The 14,889-nt window shown below is 37.5% G+C and overlaps 1 protein-coding gene across 2 annotated transcripts; it reads left to right on the forward strand.

Annotated features, from left to right (window-relative positions):
• The first annotated feature begins 6,160 nt into the window (after nucleotides 1-6,160).
• LOC127429067 (4F2 cell-surface antigen heavy chain-like) lies at nucleotides 6,161-11,127 on the forward strand. Of its 2 annotated transcripts, none has more exons than XM_051677844.1 (9): nucleotides 6,161-6,304; nucleotides 6,999-7,242; nucleotides 8,116-8,306; nucleotides 8,784-8,957; nucleotides 9,250-9,344; nucleotides 9,479-9,618; nucleotides 9,853-10,162; nucleotides 10,258-10,320; nucleotides 10,444-11,127. In XM_051677844.1, exons 2-9 carry the CDS (start codon nucleotides 7,028-7,030, stop codon nucleotides 10,789-10,791), a joined length of 1,536 nt encoding a protein of 511 aa, XP_051533804.1. In that variant the 5' UTR covers nucleotides 6,161-6,304; nucleotides 6,999-7,027; the 3' UTR covers nucleotides 10,792-11,127. The 2 variants fall into 2 exon arrangements, with proteins under 2 accessions (XP_051533804.1, XP_051533803.1); XM_051677843.1 differs by having other exon boundaries at nucleotides 6,238-6,309.
• Nucleotides 11,128-14,889: the final 3,762 nt, after the last annotated feature.

Here is a 14,889-nt window from a genome sequence, read left to right on the forward strand (position 1 = left end):
GTTCTCTCAAGTGTAAAAGTGAAATAACAAAATCACATTGACTAAACAAATCAATGTCACTGAGGACAATTATTAAGACAGTTGTTGAGAGAACTCAAAAATCTTACTGCATCATGTTGCGTTGAATTTTTAAGTTTGCTCAACAATTCTTTTTCCACAGTGAGCACTTTAATTGCATCTTTTGTCCATACAATTTTAGTGAATGTTGGCCGAGGTTGTCATAGCATCTTCTTTTGTGTTCCATGGAAGAAAGAAAGTCATACAAGTTTGAAACAACATGATGAAAGAAAGAAAATGATGACAGAAATTTTGGTTTTAAGGTGTACTCCTAGCATGATTTTAAATTCCACTCCTCTGTTGGCTCAAAGGTTTGTGTAATGTTGATTGACTTTGTTCACTCCACCTTTTTTTTTTTTTTTTTTCAGATTAACATTTTTATTGGTTGCTTCTCAACATGACAAGCAAAACATTCATATACAGAGTCAACCATTAAACCCCATTGTTTCCCTTACCCCCTCCCGATCTCCACCCCCACCCCAACCCCCAAAAAAACCCATCCCTGTGGCCAAAGCCCGAGTACACATGCAGATAAAAAACAAACTAATAATAGATGTTTACTTATCAGTGTAATGACTCCTCTGCTCTTACTTGAGCCAGCACTAAAGAAAACATGTCCACCTTCCTGAAGAAATAACCTTCCTTCTTTTATGGGGTGCCCCAACCCATTCACATTCCATGTGGAGAGAGACAATCTACTCATATTAACATTTGACATTTTTACATATTAGAAAAAATAGATTGTGTGTCAAAACTAAAATTATAAAGACCACATTCCAACATTAGTGCAACAATCAAACCCTGAACATCCCCCAGAACAAACCCCACAAAAAAAAACCACAAAAAAGAAAAATTTGCGCACGACAGCACCAACTGGCGTCCATCCCTCTAAACTCAAACAGTCCATGTACGCCTATGAGAGCCCCCGCGACAACTTTGCCGTCGGATTGCTCAAGTCAGGTGTTTCTATACAAAAATGTGTAAGACAGAATTACACAACAGAAGATAATCTAAAAAACAAACTCCAGCCCATAAGCAGAATAAACAAACAAACAAACAAAAAAAACCTGTAGATTCCTCCACTTAATTGTCTCGAAGGTGTGTTCCTCCACAAAACAATCTCCAGCCACTAGCGGAACCAGCACAAAAAAAAAAAGTTCAGTTCTTTGGGCAGTCAAACTCACTCCAATGTTCTGCAAGAAATATTCAACAAAACCAACTCCAGCCAACAAGAGGCATAAGCACCCAAAATTCATCCACAAGCTGTCTCGAAGAAATGATATTATACAATACAAACTCCATCCGCTAGGCGGAACCAGCACAAAAAGAAACAAAGAAGATGCCCAGCTTCCTCGAACAGTCAAGTGTCTGTTCAATGAGTCTGTCCACTAGGCGGCAACATGAAAATCACCAAATAACTTACTCACTCCAATGTTTTTATGAAGGACAGTGCTGTGGGCATGTAAATTCTCTACGTCCATCCTTAGTATCTATTCTCAGTTTGGCCAGAAACATCAGAGCAAAAGCAACCTTCCATTGATGTAAGAGTTTCTTGCATTCCCTGAATCGTTCACGTTTCTCTCTTATCGAATTCGCAAAATCTGGGAACAAGAAAATGCTGTGGTTCTTCCAAGAAAGCTTTCCTTTGCTCCTCGCCTCGCATAACACAAGATCTTTATCAGATGATCTCAGAAATTTGGCCAGAATTGATCGGGTCTCCCTCAGGAGATCTCCGAGCCGGGACTCTGTGAGCTCGCTCGATTTCCAGCTTATGGCCTGTTATGTCCAGCAGACTCGGGAAGAGCTTGTCTAGGAATTTCACCATATTTCTGCCTTCCTCTGTTTGCTCAGGAATTCCAACAATTCGGACGTTGTTTCGTCGATTACAATTCTCCAAATCCTCTAGTTTTTCCCAAACGTGTTGCTAGTCTGTCTTGGTTTCTAGCGGATTAGTAGCTAATTCCCTTTCCGATGACTCCAGATAATTGATCCGTTTTTCAACGTCCGACAGTCTTGTAACCAACTCAAAGAATTTTGTCTCCATGGAAGTAATCGATCGATGTATTACAGCCAAATCCTCCAAGTCTGCAACAACCTTCGTCAGCATTGCCGACACGTTCATCAGTTCACTCGGGATTTCTTTCAGTTCACCGTCTAAATAGAATCCAGAGCTTCAGGCCTGCTGCTGCGGGGAATCAGGTTGAGCACGTAAGTGTCTTTTAATGTCTCCAGAGCCTGAGGATTTTGAATTCTTTGACATATTGTCTTCCTAGAACAGTTAAGAATCAGGGTGTGTCGAATCTCTCTGGTTTATGACACAAATAGTAAGAAAACTAGCAAAGTGCGCAGAGCTTGCTGTTCACACGTCCGCTCCTCATACAGCGCCACGTGACTCACTCACCTTTTTTACTTTTTTCTTTTTTTTACAGATGATCAAGAAGAGAGCACAAATTAGGCTTAGGTTTAGACTTATGCTCTTACTGTTCACAAGTTTTCCTCACATCTTCTCTGATTTCATTAGCACATACTATGAATGATGAGATGATGTATTCTCTCATGATAAACAGATAAAGTTTATCGAGAAAAAAGGAGCTAAACTTCTTGTCCCTGCTTGTAAGTCCGCAAGCACTGGTTAGAACCACGTGCATGAAGGGACACAATGTGCTCCAGTGTGTTTACAAGATATATGAGATTGAGGGAGGAGCTTCATTCTGAGTGTTATGATCTAGAAGTTACATTCACTTATGTGTCTGCATTTGAAACGAAGTGCTAAAGACGTTTGTGGAGCACCAAAATACCTCACTGTTTATTTGAAAGTTATTTTAGACAATTACACATTGAAACTTTATGTTTGTAAATATATGATATGTTAAAGCAAACAAAATGCAAAAACAAAAAATGTGCTTGTGATGCATTTTTAGACAAAGCAGTTGCACGTGTCTCCCTAATGTATATGGTGGTTATGACCCTGCTGTTATATCATATTTCAGTTTCCCTGAGATGTTTTTTTAGCAGTCGTTCACCTCATGCACAATACCACGTGCAAGTAAAGTACTCTTAACTGACAATTCTTTTTTTTCTGAAATAAGTACTGTTCTGGACTGCATTCAATTGCCATTATATATCACTATTGGAGCTGGAGCTTCATTTCATTCATTTATTATAATATTGAACCTTAGATTGCAGGAGACAAGCAAATATTAAGCACAATATGCCACTATTGTAAATAAAAATAAAAAGCAAATGTTAAAAGTTTAAAACCTTGAGGGGCTTTTACACATTTAGGAATCATGCTCATTTATTTCAGTTGCATTTTCATAAAAAAACTGATTAAGTTGTTCTTATACAGTATTATTCCAGAGCCTTCCATAGTCCATTACAAAGAGTCATGGACCTGCATCTAACAAGGCTTAGCCACATACCAGTTACTTCTGAGGCCAGAATATATAATTAGGTCAAATTTAAACAAATCTCTTTGTCACATATACCACTATAATAGCCTGAACTGAATATTTTAAACATATTTTTCATTCATTGGATGTCATTCATTCTTTTATTATATATTTATAATAAAAACACATATATTTATAAATGTTTATAGCGTTATATATTTGGGTAAACTGTCGATTTTGAGGATATAAGTGCATCAAGGAACTAATCAAACTGTACATTGAGATCTGTATTATCAGTTTACCTGTTCTTATTATGTGTGTTATGCTGTTTATCAAGTTCTTACTACTAGGAAAGGAACTCAATACCCTCAACCCCCAAACTTGTTTATTATGGAGGTCTAGCACAGTCAGGAAAACAAGGAGGAGGAAGAATTAGACTCTTTTAAGGTGGACTCTCTCAAATGCCACAAAACTGAATCGTCTGGTTTCAGAATTGAATGAACAAGCTCAAGATGAAATGGTTGAATTCATCTGTTTGTTTTTTCTAGGCCACAGGCATAATACAACTATCTAGTTTAACTGACAAAGGTGTAAAAATTAACTGATCCAGGTTTGTTGTCTAAGCTGCACTCCAATCATATTTGCTCCGTGTATGGAAAGCCAAATTATCTTTTAATGATCCCAGTGTTACTCATCGTAATTGCATTTTTACTAGTAAGAAATAAATTAGAGAGCTCTACAGTTGAATTGTTACTAGTAAGAATTTCAGTTAGAGAGCTCTACAATTCAATAGTTATTAGTAAGAATTCCAATTACAGAGCTCTCTAATCGAATGCTTACTAGTAAACAAATCACATGAAAGATATTTTAAATTACAGCACTCTGTAATTGAATTAGAGAGCTCTGCAATTGGATTCAAACTAGTAAAAATTCAATTACAGAGCTCTCTAATCCTAATTATTACTAGTAAGAATTTAATTGTAGAGCTCAGTAATTCAAATACTTACTAGTAACAACTGAATTAGAGAGCTCTACAATTCAATTGCTACTAGTAACAATTCAATTAGAGAGCTCTCTAATTCAAATTCTTACTAGTAAGAATGCAATTGCAGAGCTCTACAACTGAATTAGAGAGCTCCCTAATACAATTGTTACGAGTAAGAATTTGAATTACAGAGCTCTACAATTAAATTCTTAGTAGTAACAATTGAATTGGAGAGCTCAACAATAGCGATACTTACTAGTAAGAATAGTATTGTAGAGCTCTCTATTCAGCGCCATGTCATTATGGTAATCACGCCTCATACATATTCATACAGTATGATCTAGCTTGTATAAATTGGCAGGCAGGAAATTCTGGCACGCATTATCAAAATGGAAGAGGTACAGAGTGAAGAGGGAGAGCAGCAGGCATTAACTATCAAAAAGTTCCCTGAATTTATCAGGATCATCTTGGCTTATTCTTTGTACATTGATAAGCAATGAGTCAAGCACCCTCAAATCATGCCTTGAAGAAAATTACGTTTGACTGATAAAACTTTTCTTCTGACTGCATTCATTACCGATAACGCTTCCATTTCTCAACTGGAGAATGACGCAACACCCGTTTCCACTCCTGTCTTGTCAGATAGCCTAGTAGCCCTGATGGTGGAGCTTTATGGCTGGTGGAAATAATGTGGAAAATTTTAAATAAAATAACACAAATAAAAATTAAATTACCAAGATTATATAATCAAGACATGTTGCCTTTAATTGATTTAAGCGAACATTTTGTAATTTATAATTATTTGGAGCTTTGTGGAGGAGAATCTGCACTGATAACTTATATATTACTATTGAACTGTGTCTTGAAATACAGTATATCTGACTCATAAACCATATTTAATTTAAAAGCACACTCTTTGGAAGACCACATGTAATAAAATTACCATACAAGTTTTCCAATCAAGAAGGTGCAAGGTGAGTCATGAAGGTGAATTGAATTATATAGTGCATTTATAGTGATTAAACATTAACCTTCAATATCAAAGAATATCAGAGTTTTCTACTCGTTACAGTAATTCTGACAATATGTGAACGCATTTCATATGTTTGCTAAATAAGCTTGTTGTTACTGTACATATATTTCAGGCTAAAATTTAACCACAACGCACAGGACTTTTAATTTGAAATGTAGCCTACCTCTGGCTGGATTTGGTAAGGGAACTGGGTGTAAATTTTTGCATCTAATGAATATGAGTTTTTACTAGTAAGAATACAAATGTTGAGCTCTGTAATTCAAATTCTTACTAGCAACAACTGAATTAGAGAGCTCGACAGTTCAGTTCTTACTAGTAATAAGTCCAGTTAGAAAGCTCTACAATTGCATTGTTACTAGTAAGAAGTACAGTTAGAGAGCTCTCTAATTCAATTGTTACTAGTAAGAATGCATTTGCAGAGCTCTACAATTGAATTAGAGAGCTCGCTAATTGTACTTCTTACTAGTAACAATGCAATTGTAGAGCTCTCTAACTGGACTTATTACTAGTAAGAACTGAATTGTAGATCTCTCTAATTTAAAAATGCAATTACGAGTAACGCTGGGTGTACTGAAAGCTAATTGCGCTTGCCATACTCCGTGGTCTGTTGCAGTACAGTTTGACCGAATAAAGAAGTGCATATTTTGTGTTGTACCCCCTTAAATGTGGGCGGAGCTAATTAGGTACGCGACTCAAAGCTTCTCGCGCCATATAAAAAGCATCACTAAAGAAATTAAGACACGAGTCACACGAGCTATACCTAGGAACGAAGTACTACATTTTTTATTTTTTCGAAATATTCTAAACAAAGATTCCCTCATTATTCCAATTCAGTTGGTAAGGTTGGTCTCATTTAAAATAATTGTACATAGTGTTTACATTTGTCCTTGACATTTGCGAGTATCACAAAGGATACTTTCTTATTGTCACAGGTTTCTTCCAATTTAGAAACATTTTAATTAATTTTACATTGAGAGTAAACATTGTTTGAAATATTCTAATTCGTTAGCCGGTGTTAAGTGAGGTAGAATGATCCAGTTAACTGACAGAACTGGACCGATCCGGTTTGCTCATTGTCGAGTTACCATCTACATCCACTGAGGTGCTTTTGACAGTTGTAGCATTTTTAAACAAATTGATTGTTTGATTAATATTTGACGTTTTAATGTATCACTGATGTGAGCCTAAATAATACGTTTGATTGGATGCGATGGGGATAGCCCAGTGGATCTGGCATCCCAGGCACATGGTTAATGTTTATAGAGCACTGGGTTTAATCTGGATTAACTGTTGGTTTTCTATAAGATCCTAAATCTTTTTAGAAAGCCAAAATGCATTTGGTATATTTGTGTCAGTTGAGCTTCAGTACAACTTCTTTAGCTGCCATGTCAGCGCTATTTTAGATGATGCAATTTTCAGCGTTTCTTGCCTGGACACATGCTTTGCGACTGACGTCACATCTGCTTCCGCGAAGAGTCTCGTGTTCCGTGACGACAATAATGTACCGAACACTACTTTATTTGTTTTCCAGGTGGAAGGAGAACATCATAAACAGACGAAATGAGCAACGCTTCTAAAGTAGACCTGAACGATGTGGAGCTCAATGAGGTGGAACTAGAGAAGCAACCCATGACAGTGAGAGAGTCTGGAAATAACGATGGCATCTCACCTGTGACTGAGAAGAATGGAATCGTGAAAGTGAAGATTCCAGAAGAGGAGATAAAGTTCACAGGACTATCCAAAGAAGAGCTCTTGAAAGTTGCAGGAACACCAGGGTATGAAAATACACCCACTATTAAAGAGTTAGTTCCCCCAAAAATTCTCTCATCATTTACTCACCCTCATGCCATCCCAGATGTGTATGACTTTCTTTCTTCTGCTGAATACAAATGAAGATTTTTAGAAGAATATTTCAGCTCTGTAGGTCTGTACAATGCAAGTGAATGGTGACCAGAACTTTGAAGCTCCAAAAATCACAAAGGCAGCATAAAAGTAATCCATAAGACTCAAGTGGTTTAATCCATATCTTTAGAAGTGATATAGTAAGTGTGTGTGAGAAACAGATCAATATTTATGTCCCTTTTTTTATATATATATATATATATATTATAAATCTCCACTTAAACTTTCACATTTTTACATTTTGAAAGTGAAAGTGGAGATGTATGGTAAAAAAGGACTTAATTGTTGATCTGTTTCTCACCCACACTTACTATATCACTTATGAAGACATGGATTAGACCACCGAAGTCGTGTGGATAAATTTAATGCTGCCTTTATGTGTTTTGTGGAGCTTCAAAGTTCTGGTCACCATTCACTTGCATTGTAAAAACTAACAAAGTGGAGATATTCTTCTAAAAATCTTCATTTGTGTTTGCAGAAGAAAGCAAGTCATACACATCTGGGATGGCATGAGGATGAGTAACTGATGAGAGAATTTTCCTTTTTGTGTGAACTATGCATTTAAATTACTATGAGACTCTATCTATCTATCTATCTATCTATCTATATCATATACTATACTATATATATATATATATATATATATATATATATATATATATATATAATTATTTTTTTTGGTAATACAGAGACAGAACTCTGCAATTTGGTACTCCAATAACTTACATGCTTCATTCCTTGAATAGGTGGGTTAAAGTACGTTGGGCACTTCTGATTCTTTTCTGGCTCGGTTGGATTGGCATGCTGGCTGGTGCCATTGCCATCATTGTTCAAGCTCCTCGCTGCAAGCCCATCCCTGAAATGAACTGGTGGAACTATGGACCTCTGTACCTGATAGGAGACGTTAACTCGTTCACAAAGTCTCCAGGCCTTCAAGGTAAAGACGGAGAAATTCTTTGGCAAGCATTTTAGCAACCAAAATAGATCTTGTGAGAAGGATGGGATGGGTCAGTTCACAGATTATATTATGTGCAGGTTTGAACTAGATGGCACATGTATCTTTTTATGGGTCAGACTCTGAACACATTCAAAACAGCTTCACACATTGCTTAGTCCCGGTGTTGCTGAATCTACAAAATCTGGTTTCCTCCCTCATCCGCATTTACCATCCTGTGTTTGTCGAGCTCATGTGTCATTCTCTGGGCAACATTAAGGGAACTTAACATCTAAATTTATGGGTAAAGGGGGTTACAACTTTGTTACAACAAAAAATATTAAAATCTATTTAATGTACAGCTTGAGGTTTGTCCAAATAATATTAATGTCCAGATAATATTAACATGAATATTTGTTCTATTTTTTGCTTTTCATTGCGAAGTTGTGTATTTAACTGACTCTGACTTGTTCTGCTTAGGTCTGGCAAATAAGATAGAGAAGATGGATGAGTTGAAAATAAAGGGTCTGGTCATAGGCCCTGTCCATGTGTCCACTGCTGATGAGCATAGAGATCTGAGGTTAAATGACATTTCTTCTGAGACTGGTACTCTGGAGGAGTTTAAAAATGTCATTCAGGCTGCACACAAGAGAGGTGAGCTATAGTTTGCACTATAAAAATATGTATTCTCTATCTAATGTGTCTTGATTATTCTAAACTCAAAGGACTTCCTAAGATAATAGTTTTGTACTGATCTTCCATGTAAAACCTTATCAGTTTAATTATTTCAATCACATTTTAATCAAGGTGGCAGCCATACTATTTTGTCATAATGTACTGTAGGATCTCGGTGGAAAGCTGCTATGTGTCATGATCCTGCTCATTTCTGTGCTTAAATCAATTCAATGAGTGTTTTTTTTTTTTTTTTTTTTATGTTTGCTTTTAGGTATCTATGTGGTTTTGGACCTGACCCCCAACTACAAAGGATCAGAGCCCTGGTTTACCAATGAAGCTGTCAACACTACTGTGGTGCAACTCAAGGTATGAGCTTAACCGTCAGCAAAAGCTTACAGATGGGGATAATTTCTTGGCCCAAATAGTTTGTCACTTTAAAACGATTTGTATACTTTAATTTACAAAATAATAACTGTAATCATTGTCTTTTTTTTTTTAAGTCTTCTCTGATCCACTGGCTGAAGGAAGGTGTAGATGGATTTCTCTTCTACGGTGTTGAAAAGGTTTCCACTGAAGTGCCATCTCTTTGGAGGGATGTTGAAGTCATTATCCACAATCAGACTGAGGGAGAAACGAAAAAGTGAGCACATGATATTCTTCAATTTTCATGAATACTAAATGAATGGATGCATACACTGATCTTCTTGTGAGGCGAAGTAGCCACCTTGTGGTGGTTGGTAACATCTTTCATGGACTGAAATATGTTGTGTTGCCAACCAAGAAGCTCTCAAATTGAATAACTTTTATTCTTAAATGTGACCCTTATGTGTCTTGATATAAATAATTGGATGTTATGTAATTGTTTTCCCTCTAGGGTCTTAATTGGCATTACAGATCAGTCCTCTCCTGATGACATAGCTGCGGTTTTGAACAGCACTGGTGTGGACCTACTCCTCTCTGGTGCCCTAAGGTCCAAATCTGCTCTGGAAATTGCCCACACTGTTGATCGCTTGTATTCCACTCACAATCAGTCTCAGCTGGCTTGGAACATAGGTGGACGCATCACTGGACACCTATCCTCACTAGTGGGGCTTGTCCATGTCAAGTTGTGGCAACTATTGCTGCTCACCCTGCCTGGAACACCAGTGTTTAATTATGGGGATGAGATTGGACTGCAAGATAAGGTAAGAAAATGTAAATGTTTTTTTATCAAGAGTTGGCAGGCTGAACCAGGTGTTTCCAAAAGGGCAGATCCTAAAATCTTGTGTCTTCCATTTAGTCCACCAAATACCCGGCGATGGTGTGGAACCTCTCGTCGCAAGATATAAACGAGACTTCAAAGGTAAGGAACATTCTGCGCACAGTGCTGAATCTCCGTAATCAAGCTTTTTAATGTTTGCCCCTGTAACAAAGCAGCTGTCCGGGTCATATTTTCATTGTCTGTTATGTTGTGTGTGTGTTACAGAGAGAGCTAGAGAAAATGGGCTCTTTCCGTGCATTTTTCAAGGCCGTGAGTGAAAAAAGAATGAAGGAGCGCTCTCTGCAACATGGAGAATACTTGCCTTTGTTCAACTCAACTACTGCCTTGGCCTATGTGCGTAGGTGGGACCAAAATGAACGCTACCTTATTGCACTCAACTGGCACTCGAATGACACGATCACTCTTCATCTGAAGCACGCTGAGCTTCCTGAGCAAGCTACAGTAGTGTTCAGTACTACTTCGAAGATGGCTTCTGGTGATCTACTACACCTGGCAGCACTTAAGCTGGAGCCAGAACAGGGTGTAATGCTGAAATTTCCTTACACATCCTAAAGATGAGTTGTAAACTTTACGTTAGTGTGAGTATCTATTTAAAATGGATACATTTTTTGATGGGGCACTCTGTTACACTAGTTTTTGCCTACTAAATTGAGCTAAACAGTATGATAGTGTTTTTTTTTTTTTTGCTGTTATTTGCAATACATTCCATAGGATTTTTTTAGTTTTATTTTAAATAACATTTGACCTATTTTACTTTAGTTTTAAGAAATTCTTTATGTAACTTCTCCTACTGAACAAAAAACTGTTCAAATTCGTGTTTCTTTTGTGTTCTGAAAAAAGATCCATGAAAATGAAAGCTGTGGACAATAAACTAAGTGGAGCAGTTTATCATTGTTTGTCTTGTCATTGTGTTCACTCAGGTGGGATTCCCTCTTGTATTTTCATAAGTGTTGCCAACATAATGAGATGTAACGGAGACGTGGTTCAGTTATTAAAATCCGCTGCACTAAAATGGAGCAGCTCTCACTGTCTCCAGCATAGTGTGATATCAGGTGTCTCTACTGATGGGTTCTTTAGAACAATTCATTATGCATATGAAGAGCTCAGTCTCATCTGGCTATTTTAACACATTAAAGATTTATGAACCCCTACTGAGAGAATGTTGTGGAAATTGTCTCAACGGAGGTCCTAGAGAGCAAACCTAGCATTTTTCTCATCACAAGCATAAATGAACAAGGAAAAAAAAGCCCTTCAACTATCTTAAAGGGATAGTTCACCGCAAAACAAAAATTATCATCTTTTACTCACCTTCATGCTATCACAGATGTGTATCACTTTCTTCTGCTGAACACAAATTAAGATTATTAGCAGAATATTTCAGCTCTGTAGGTCCATACAATGCAAGTAAATGGGCACCACAATTCTGAAGCTCCAAAAGGACATAAAGGTAGCTTAAAGTAATCCATAAGACTGCAGTGGTTAAATCCACATCTTCATGAGCGGTATGATAGTTGGGTGAGAAACAGATCAATATTTAAGTTTTACTATAAATCTTCACTTTCTTCTTTTGTTTTTGGTGATTTGCATTCTTCGTGCATTTCGCCACCTACTGGGCAGAGAGGAGAATTTATGGTATTTGGACTTAAATATTTATCTTTTCTCACCCACATTTATATAATTTCTGATGTTGGTGCCATCTGGGATGGCAAGAGGGTGAGTAAATGATAAATAAAAATTTGGGTGCACTATCTTGTTTGAACCGTTTAATTTTGAAGATGCATGAAAATTACATTTATTCAACATACTTCAGATTTTGATAAATATTGTTATTAATGAATAAAGTTTCCCCCTGCCTATGTCCTCTACCTTTTTATAACTTCAAAACTTTTCTAGGTCAATTACTCTTTCGGGACCATAAACCTGACCAAGTACCTCCACTTTTAGGTTAAGTACCATAGTGGCTTCTGATCACAGGGTGTTTTTGAGTTTAAAAACATGACTTTGTTCATTTATGCATTTATTCGGCCAAATAATATATGGTAACACTTTACAGTTAGGTTCCATTCATTAACATTAGTTAATGAATTAGGTATCATGAACAAATAATGAACAATATACTTTTCAGCATTTATTAATCTTAGTTAATGTTAGTTAATATAAATACAATTGTCCACTGTTAGTTCATAGTGCATTAACTAAGTGTATTAGTAGCCTATATATCAAAACTAACATTAACCAAGATTAAAAATGCTGTAAAAGTAGTGTTCATTGGGTTTCCATGTTTTTCCATCCAAAATGTTTCGCTTTTTTAAGTGCATTTCTAAAAATTCAACTTAAGAAAAAGGAATTGTTGCGCGTTTCCATCCACTACGTAATGCGCATTATCATGAGGGAGTCGCTGCGTCATGATGGAGCAGCTGAATGACATCTCCCTGCTTTGGGGACTGTTTTATTTGCAAGATTGGAGCAAGTATCTCATTTTATTAAATGCATCCATGAGACACCGTAGAATAAGTGGAATATCTGATATAATGTGGGCTGAAATAGCTGCAATGCCCACACACCGCCAGTCTCCGCAGGAGCGCCCGCTCTCAAAACTGTTCTGGCAGATTATGAGGACCCACTTTATTGACCAGCTGTGGGTTAAAGACTTCCGAATGACAAACGCTATGTTCAAAGAATTGTGTGCTAAGGTCGGACCTTTCGGTGGGCTAGTCACATCAAGCTATCCCACACTCATAACACATGCACGAATGGTCAAAACACATCATCGTTTTGCGAATAAACCATTTCCATCACCTTAATGCGCATTTTAACTAATGCGAAACTCTAGAAAATCCACCTCCTCCTAGCGCATTAAATTTTAAGCGAATTTAGAAAGTTTATTCGCATCTCAAACGTTTCCATTCAGGATTTCTTATGCGCAATTTCAAAATGCGCATAAAAATATTTGGATGGAAACCCAGTGATTGTTAATTCATTTTAACTAATGTTGTTAACTAATGTTAACAAATGGAATCTTACTGTTAAGTGTTACCGAATATATAAAATTTAAAGACTTAAAACTGTGTTATAGTAACAGACACATGGCTCTCAAGATGAATCTGCTTTGACATTATGCCAGTGTTTATGGCATCTTTAGCACTATCTTCACTTGTCAATTCACTGCTTCTGTCTCTTTAAGAACTTCTCTCCTCAGAACAAAAATGGGCTTTTCCCAATCAGTGGGCGTTTTCAAACTATTGAGATTCCCTACTTTCATTGGTTAGTTTAGAAACGCCCATCGTGCTTGGAAACGCCCACTGATTTCTACACTGAGATTCCCTACTTTCATTGGTTAGTTTAGAAACGCCCATCGTGCTTGGAAACGGCCATTGATTTCTATATTGAGATTCCCTACTTTCATTGGTTAGTTTAGAAACACCCATCCTGGTTTCGAAATGCCCCCTGATTTCTATACAGAGATTCCCTACTTTCATTGGATAGTTTAGAAACGGCCATTGTGCTTGGAAACACCCACTGATTTCTACACTGAGATTCCCTACTTTCACTGGTTAGTTTAGAAACGCCCATCGTGCTTGGAAACGCCCATTGATTTCTACACTGAGATTCCCTACTTTCATTGGTTAGTTTAGAAACGCCCATCGTGCTTGGAAACGGCCATTGATTTCTACATTGAGATTTCCTACTTTCACTGGTTAGTTTAGAAACGCCCATCGTGCTTGGAAACGGCCATTGATTTCTACATTGACATTTCCTACTTTCACTGGTTAGTTTAGAAACGCCCATCGTGCTTGGAAACGGCCATTGATTTCTACATTGAGATTCCCTACTTTCACTGGTTAGTTTAGAAACGCCCATCGTGCTTGGAAACGCCCATTGATTTCTACACTGAGATTCCCTACTTTCACTGGTTAGTTTAGAAACGCCCATCGTGCTTGGAAACGCCCATTGATTTCTACACTGAGATTCCCTACTTTGAATGGTTAGTTTAGAAACACCCATCGTACTTGGAAACGCCCACTGATTTCTACACTGAGATTCCCTACTTTGAATGATTAGTTTAGAAACGCCCATCGTGCTTGGAAACGCCCATTGATTTCTACACTGAGATTCCCTACTTTGAATGGTTAGTTTAGAAACACCCATCGTACTTGGAAACGCCCACTGATTTCTACACTGAGATTCCCTACTTTGAATGGTTAGTTTAGAAACGCCCATCGTGCTTGGAAACGCCCATTGATTTCTACACTGAGATTCCCTACTTTCACTGGTTAGTTTAGAAACGCCCATCGTGCTTGGAAACGCCCATTGATTTCTACACTGAGATTCCCTACTTTGAATGGTTAGTTTAGAAACGCCCATCGTGCTTGGAAACGCCCATTGATTTCTACACTGAGATTCCCTACTTTCACTGGTTAGTTTAGAAACGCCCATCGTACTTGGAAACGCCCACTGATTTCTACACTGAGATTCCCTACTTTGAATGGTTAGTTTAGAAACGCCCACCGTGCTTGGAAACGCCCACTGATTTCTACACTGAGATTCCCTACTTTCAATGGTTAGTTTAGAAACACCCATCGTGCTTGGAAACGCCCACTGATTTCTACACTGAGATTCCCTACTTTCACTGGTTAGTTTAGAAATGCC

The sequence above is a fragment of the Myxocyprinus asiaticus genome, chromosome 38 (genome assembly GCF_019703515.2).
Source record: "Myxocyprinus asiaticus isolate MX2 ecotype Aquarium Trade chromosome 38, UBuf_Myxa_2, whole genome shotgun sequence".
In the NCBI taxonomy this organism is placed as follows: Eukaryota; Metazoa; Chordata; class Actinopteri; order Cypriniformes; family Catostomidae; genus Myxocyprinus; species Myxocyprinus asiaticus.

What these genes read in the sequence shown, in the direction of transcription:
- LOC127429067 (XM_051677844.1), top strand. Translation starts at nt 7,028, where the DNA reads ATGAGCAACGCTTCTAAAGTAGACCTGAACGATGTGGAGCTCAATGAG. An exon ending in AAAGTTGCAGGAACACCAGG is followed by an intron (nt 7,243 to 8,115) that starts GTATGAAAATAC and finishes TTCCTTGAATAG; the next exon opens with GTGGGTTAAAGTACGTTGGG. An exon ending in ATATAAACGAGACTTCAAAG is followed by an intron (nt 10,321 to 10,443) that starts GTAAGGAACATT and finishes TGTGTGTTACAG; the next exon opens with AGAGAGCTAGAGAAAATGGG.